General features: G+C 41.9%; 1 protein-coding gene and 1 non-coding gene across 2 annotated transcripts; both read left to right on the forward strand.

Moving 5' to 3' along the window:
- Positions 1 to 253: 253 nt before the first annotated feature.
- Positions 254 to 324, forward strand: trnag-gcc (transfer RNA glycine (anticodon GCC)). The gene has a single exon. It is a non-coding gene; the product is annotated as a tRNA-Gly (tRNA).
- A 2,784-nt stretch (positions 325 to 3,108) lies between these two features.
- Positions 3,109 to 6,840, forward strand: eif4a3 (eukaryotic translation initiation factor 4A3). The gene is made up of 12 exons (XM_023798476.2): positions 3,109 to 3,395; positions 3,905 to 3,977; positions 4,071 to 4,137; positions 4,379 to 4,441; positions 4,626 to 4,758; positions 4,837 to 4,917; positions 5,001 to 5,142; positions 5,339 to 5,477; positions 5,610 to 5,725; positions 5,951 to 6,058; positions 6,175 to 6,302; positions 6,634 to 6,840. The coding sequence occupies exons 1-12, from the start codon at positions 3,242 to 3,244 to the stop codon at positions 6,648 to 6,650; spliced, it is 1,221 nt and encodes a 406-aa protein (XP_023654244.1). The 5' UTR covers positions 3,109 to 3,241; the 3' UTR covers positions 6,651 to 6,840.
- Positions 6,841 to 7,378: the final 538 nt, after the last annotated feature.

The raw sequence follows: 7,378 nt of genomic DNA on the forward strand, positions 1-7,378 counted from the left end.
AATCATGTTAGATGGCATAATTAAGTTGCAAAAAAGAGGCCGTGTTTAGAAAAGTATCTGCTATATCAACTTCTTAACCAAGAAATAAGCAGCATGTAATCCATCCATCATTCTGTGCATCATTTTTCCCGGATTTTGTCCACAATGTCGTAGTGGACAAAAATATATTACATCCGTAATGGCTTAGCACTACCATAGAGAACGAATGGAGAATTTTTTAGAGTCAGTCAGCTAAAAGCGCCCCCTACTGCTTGCATTGGTGGTTCAGTGGTAGAATTCTCGCCTGCCACGCGGGAGGCCCGGGTTCGATTCCCGGCCAATGCATTGCTTTTTTTCGTGAATATGGAGTCGGTGCTGTCTCTGAATACTTGCACTATAGTAAGGCCATCAACACCACAAACCGGTTTAACCCAACCTTCACTGTTTCCTGTTTGTGGGCTTGTATCTGTCCCATACAAAAACAAGGTGCCAGGTTCCATTATTCACTTTGCTTCTACTCGCTACGTGTACAATGCCAATAAAGGCAGCCCGTCCTATCTTCTATATTCTCGGCTTTAATTGTTCGACGTGTAAACACATGCAGGTCGCTGCAGGTTGTATTCTGCTTCACCAAATTAAAAGTTTATGTCTCAAAAACACTGAAATGGCGATACATGTCACTGTACAGACCAAGTACTAAACTAGCAATTTTTTAGAAACTAGCGCCACAAGGTCTTAGTGGGCAAAAATATATTACATCCGTAGTAGTTTAGCGCTACCATAGAGAATGAATGGGGAATTTTTTTAGGGCCGATTACCTAAATACACCTCCCCATTTATTCTCAATGGTAGTGCTAAACCAGGGTTCTTCAAATCTGGACTTGGCCCAAATCCAGGCCTTGTTTTCAGTTCTCCCAGGTAGTTAGTTTAATAACTAAATTACTGATTCTGATTGGTCAGAGGCTTCACACCTGGCTCACAGGTAAGGGAAGGGTGGAAAACCAGCAGTGCTCGGACCTCGGACTGTGATTTGAATAACCTTGTGCTAAACCATTACGGATGTAATATATTTTTGCCCATTAAGACCTTGTGATGCTAGTTTCTAACGACACGCAGTCTCTGAACATTTATATTCTGGGCCACGGGTAGGCAACCTGAAGCTCACGAGCTCTTTGACCACGTGACTCAGAACGTTGGGCGCATTCACATTTTCATGTCTTAATACTTTAGTAAATATAAACTATTTATTTATGGGTTAATATTATTTTTCAGTTAGATATTTATTTAGCTATATCCTAATTATTTTATATACTTTTTGTAGTAAATCGTCGCCACGCCTTCCCAGATCTTCGTAAAAATTATTATATTTTCTCTGATTTACATATTATAGCCAGCTGAGTTCGGAGTGATGACTACATTTGCACTTGCTCGGTCGGGTCAGTTACAGTAGGGAAGTGGAGAGCAAAGGGCAGATGACTACAGAGCCGAACGAAAGGAGGGATGAGGGTAAAGACTGTCGCTACAGAACTGAACAATGTTGTAATATTAGTCACTTTCGCGCTGTTACGCATTCAAGTCATTTAAAACTGAGATGCTCCCCCCTCGAAATTGGTTTTCTTTATTTTTTGTAAGGACTTGAACTTTTGTTTTTGTGTTAAATGCATATATACACATATTGCATTTAAAAATTGTATCTCAAACCCCTTCTCTACCCATTGCAGCTTTTTGTAAATCGTGGGTCAGACATTTTGGGAAAAATAGCTCTTTGCTTTAAAAAAGTTTTCGACCCTTGGCTTAGTACAAGATTTGATTGATTATAGTAACTGATAGAGGCTTTTTATTATTTCTCAATTTTTCAAAAACTTTCGACACTATGGAGCACACATTTATTTTTAAAGCATTGCATTTCACAACGAACATGTTAAACATTTATTTGGTTTGAGGAGAAATTTTGTAATACTGTATTGTACAGGCCCTATACAAAGATACAAATAGCTTTGTATCGTTACTAAGTGGTAGCTCTCCCACGATCAAAATTAAAACAAGGATCCCTCTTTATCACTGCAGCTGAATCAATAGCCATTTTAAAGAGATACTTGGATATCTAAAAACTAAATGTATTTGATTAAATAAAATCAAATTTTCAGATGGCACTACTCTAATTCTTAAAAATCATAAACAAATTCCCAAGGTGCTAGATTAAATTTGTTTTTTTTCCCTAATGTATCCAGACTACGACAGTCTGAACAAGTGTTACCGGATGGCTTCCCACAGTAGTATGCCGACAGAAGCATAAAATAAAATCTGCTGTCAAGTACCTTGGTATTTATCTTACAAAAGATGCTAATGTTAGTGATTGAGAAATTAAGAATTTCATACCTAATATATTTAAAATGTTTTTTCTTATACAGTTTTCCTTATTTTAAATAAATGTGAAACATCCAAAATGAATAACTACGAGAACTGCAAAAAAAATTAATAAAAAAAATTCTTTGAAAAGGTGGTAAAAGGGAAAAATATATTGGACAATGCCACCTTCCCCTCAGCCCTCAAAAAAGTCCATTTTGATGGAAATAAGATTTTTTTTTTTTAATTCATGCTCAAATACTTTCTAGTTAATATTCTAAACTGTAGAACAACAACAGAAAATACAATTGCATTTCTGAAATAACTGATCAAAACATTTTTTTCTGGTTGCCACAAACACGAAATGTTCGAGTTTCATGCGTATTATATGGATGCATAAAACAAAAAGAATTCTGCCAGCTTCATACCTGCTTACACACATTCCAGTAACCAAGCTTAAACAGAAACAAGTGGCAGATATATCTAATAATTGTCAGAAAAAAAGTTTACTGAGTTTCTAACATACTGCTCCTAAGACAAATTTAAGCCGGATTTCACATAGGTTAAATGTGAATGCATAACACAACTAAAGGATTTTGCCACCTTCAAACCTACTCAGATATATTACAGTAGAAGCAAGTGCGAGATATATCAGATAAGTCAATCAAAAAGTTTGCTTGGTTTCCAACACAGTCCCCCCCATCGCAAAATTATTTTTTAACTTTGAAAAATGCTTTGTTATAACCATGACAACGGTCCAATCGCTTCGAAGCCTGGCGTTCGGCAGCGTCACCTGCCACGTGACAATCGCGACGCAGGCTGTTCATTCCCTCTTTAGCTCTCGCATATTGTCGGTTGCTGAGCTTTCGGCTGGTCGAAGTTTTTCTTCGTGGTTTATATACCATACGTGTTAGCCATGGCTGCGGCCCCGGTACCTGTAAGGAAACGGCTCCTCAAAGACGAAGACATGACCAAAGTGGAATTCGAGACGAGCGAAGAGGTCGATGTTACCCCGACGTTTGACACGATGGGCCTGCGAGAGGACCTGCTCCGCGGGATATACGGCTATGGTGAGCGGCGTTAGCTAAGCGCGTTAGCTAGGCCTGTCGCGGGAACCTGCAAGCTTCGGGTATCGGAATATCGGTCACTCCAATTAACTATAGACTATAGAGCTCGTTGGCTTTGGCTTTGGCTTTGGCCTTGGTTAAAAGGCTAGTTGAATTAGTACGGATAATGTAATTAGCTTCTTGGCTAAAGGGGAAAAATGGCGTCCAGCGTGAATCCAATGCGGTTGCGTGACCAATATAGCGAATATGGTTTTCGGTGGCCTTTTTGTAACGTGGGTAGTTCCATGGCGTGTATCCGTATTCTGTTCTCACTCCCAAACACAATTAACTTACGGATCCTGTAATATGACTAACAGTCTAATGCTTGCGATCCTCTGTTCCGGCTAGATCGGCCGAAACACTAAACATTTTCCGGTGCTCGTCGATTCCAGCGTGTTTTGAGTTAATGAGGACTGTAATGTTTTCCTGAATCAGCCATAGTGAGATTTGTCTGAATTCGCGATTCTTTCCAGGCTTTGAGAAGCCGTCTGCTATCCAGCAGCGTGCCATCAAACAGATCATCAAAGGCAGAGACGTGATCGCTCAGTAAGTTACTCTACTACCTCTTCCATGAAAACATGGTATATCCAGGTTTTACACGCGTGCAATATTTACAGTCATGCCGATTCATCATTTCAGATCTCAGTCTGGCACAGGAAAGACGGCCACGTTCTGTATTTCGGTGCTTCAGTGCTTGGACATTCAGGTAAGGCGGGTGTATTTATACAGTACATTATGCACTGGAGGTTAGAGTCGTACTCGGACAGAAGGCTCTAATGCAGGCATTCATTTGGATTCGATTGGATTTTTTTTTTTTAAAGAAAAATCTCATTAATATTAATTTATGAATGATTGATTTCATATTAGATTTTTTTTGTTGTGAATCTGAGATTTGGGTTACTTTCTGAATTAAATGTCTCCATAAGTACAATATATACATTTCACAGGTCCGTGAAACCCAAGCACTGATTTTGGCACCAACCAGAGAGCTGGCTGGGCAAATCCAGAAGGTATGTCTGTAACTAAATTGTTAGTTTTGAAATCAGATCCTTTATTGAATTAATACTTACCGGTAAATTAAATACTTTGATTACTAAGACTAACAATGTCACTCTGATGGCAAAAATGCAGTCCTCCATCCCATGCTTATCACACACTAAAGCAGGTGGTTCACTTCCTGATCTCGCTTCTCAGGTGCTTCTGGCCCTTGGTGACTTCATGAATGTGCAGTGTCACGCCTGCATCGGTGGCACCAATGTGGGGGAAGACATCAGGAAGCTGGATTACGGACAGCACGTGGTGGCTGGGACCCCGGGCCGTGTGTTCGGTGAGGGGCCTTTCTGTGAGCAGCCGGTAGTGTGACTGTGGGCTCCTTCCATTCACTGACTCCTGTGTTTCTCCTCAGACATGATCCGCAGGCGCAGTCTGAGGACTCGGGCCATCAAGATGCTTGTTCTTGATGAAGCGGACGAGATGCTGAACAAAGGTACTGCTCTCTGATGAGGCCCTGCACATCGCCAGCCCCTGCTGGTCAGTGTTTCTTTCTGAACTTCAACCATGTTCCTGCAGGTTTCAAAGAGCAGATCTACGACGTGTACCGCTACCTGCCCCCTGCCACGCAGGTGTGCCTCATCAGCGCCACGCTGCCCCACGAAATCCTGGAGATGACCAACAAGTTCATGACCGACCCCATCCGCATCCTGGTGAAGCGGTATGTGCCCGTCCGGTTGTCAGTCCTCTGTGTCTGTCCACTGTGGTGTCTTGTGGGGGGGGAAGCCAGTCCATCAGAACAGTCAGTGTGATTTTAAAGTCTGATCTGGACTGGTTGTGACAGACAGTATTTATCATCTTAGGCTTAGCATGACCTTTGCTCTCCCAGTTTGACACACTCCCCCTTGTGCCTTCAGTGATGAGTTGACACTGGAAGGGATCAAGCAGTTCTTTGTGGCTGTGGAACGGGAAGAGTGGAAGTTCGACACGCTCTGTGATCTCTACGATACGCTGACCATCACGCAGGCCGTCATCTTCTGCAACACCAAGAGGAAGGTTGGTTTGCAGCATTTAAGTGAAATAAGATGTTCTGGATTTACAGATCTTGGAAGTGTGGCAGTGGCTTTAATTACCCCAGAATAGGGGTAGAAGACCACTGCATGACAAGTGCTTGGCCTTCCTGTGCAGGTGGACTGGCTCACTGAGAAGATGAGAGAGGCCAATTTCACGGTATCCTCCATGCATGGAGACATGCCTCAGAAAGAGAGAGACTCCATCATGAAGGAGTTCAGATCTGGAGCCAGGTGAGTCATTGAGGAATTTCTTTGGTTTTATTGATGTGTGATTGATGTGTAATTGGTTGTGTGTATCATCAGTGTAATGGCTTTAAAGATCAAGATAATTTGTTTTTGGTTAGAAATACGCTTAGAATGTACATTTAGAATAACAGGACTGGTCTACATATTTGTAAAATAACCTTCGGGAGGATGACCTTGGTTGACCCCTCGTGGGTTGTCTATCTCCCGCAGCCGTGTCCTCATCTCCACAGACGTGTGGGCCAGAGGTCTGGATGTCCCACAGGTGTCTTTAATCATCAACTACGACCTGCCCAACAACAGAGAGTTGTATATTCACAGGTACCCCATCCTTTGGTTGTTGAGCAGGTCCTATGTTTGGAGGTTTATATACCTTGCGAGGTTCACGGCATTCCTTAAGTACGCTGTATTCAGCTGTCCTTTTTCGCTCTCCGCAGAATCGGCCGCTCAGGTCGTTATGGCCGCAAAGGTGTCGCCATTAACTTTGTGAAGAACGATGACATCCGCATCCTCCGTGACATTGAGCAGTACTACTCTACGCAGATCGACGAAATGCCCATGAATGGTAACGAGCCATACTCACAATCTACGCAATCCGGTCGTCGTTGACATGATTCACTAGCCCTTTGAGTGGATGTTTCTTACTGATTTGAGAATACTTGGATGTGTATTTGGTATTTTAAAAATTTAACTTGTGAAGTAGCATTTCTGAAGTAAATTTTGTAGGTCAGTGCCTGCTTGCCAATTGGCAGCGCTTGATGGGGTTAGTATAGCAGACTGGGGATGTTGTATGGGTGTGTGTATTGAGCTTCATTAGGTGTTTGGTTATACTTTGGGAGTATTTTACAGCCATTGGTCACTGATAACCTGATTCTTTGTTTTTTGCCTTCCTTTAGTTGCTGACCTCATCTAGAGGAAAACAATGGGAGCTGTGAAGATTGATTTTATTTTTTTTCCCACTCGTGTTTAACCTTTTCTCCCTTTTAGAAGTTTAACTTCCTTTTACAAGCTTGTTTTGGGGAACCTCCCTTTTTTGCTGACTTAGTATGCTGTTATAGCTTAAGTAAATTTTGTAAATAAAATGGTACACACACTTCACCTTCTGAATGCTTACTGTGATTTGTTTTGTGCAGCAATAGTGCTTGCAGGGTTACATTTCATTCCATGGAAACCACTTGTGCATACTCCAACCAATCCCCACGAGGGTGCTCTTGCACTGCATGCATCATACAGGACAAAGTTTGTGCAGATCATCAATACCACCAGTTTTAATGGGTCCAGATCACCTCATAGAATAGTACATATACAGTGATCCCCTGCTATATCGCGGTTCAGCTATCGCGCCCCCCTTATATCGCAGATTTTTCCCCAAAGCGTCACAGTTATCTGCGAATCGCGTACCCTGCTTGTGATCCGATTGTTTTTGTTTTGTTTTAAACCCTACGATGGCTCCCAAGCGTCCTGCATGCTATAAGCCTTCTGATAGTAGTGAGCCTAAGCGCCATTCAGGAGAAGGTAAAACTGAATATGCTTCTGGAAGGAAAGTGTTACGTGGATGTCGCTTGCCATTATGGCTTGAATGAATCGATGGTACGCTACATCAAGAAGGATGAAAAGAATATATGAGCCATATGTTTTTAT

This window comes from Paramormyrops kingsleyae, chromosome 20 (genome assembly GCF_048594095.1).
Source record: "Paramormyrops kingsleyae isolate MSU_618 chromosome 20, PKINGS_0.4, whole genome shotgun sequence".
NCBI classification, from domain to species: Eukaryota; Metazoa; Chordata; class Actinopteri; order Osteoglossiformes; family Mormyridae; genus Paramormyrops; species Paramormyrops kingsleyae.

What these genes read in the sequence shown, in the direction of transcription:
- eif4a3 (XM_023798476.2), top strand. Translation starts at nt 3,242, where the DNA reads ATGGCTGCGGCCCCGGTACCTGTAAGGAAACGGCTCCTCAAAGACGAA. An exon ending in GGCAGAGACGTGATCGCTCA is followed by an intron (nt 3,978 to 4,070) that starts GTAAGTTACTCT and finishes TCATCATTTCAG; the next exon opens with ATCTCAGTCTGGCACAGGAA. An exon ending in TTCAGTGCTTGGACATTCAG is followed by an intron (nt 4,138 to 4,378) that starts GTAAGGCGGGTG and finishes TACATTTCACAG; the next exon opens with GTCCGTGAAACCCAAGCACT.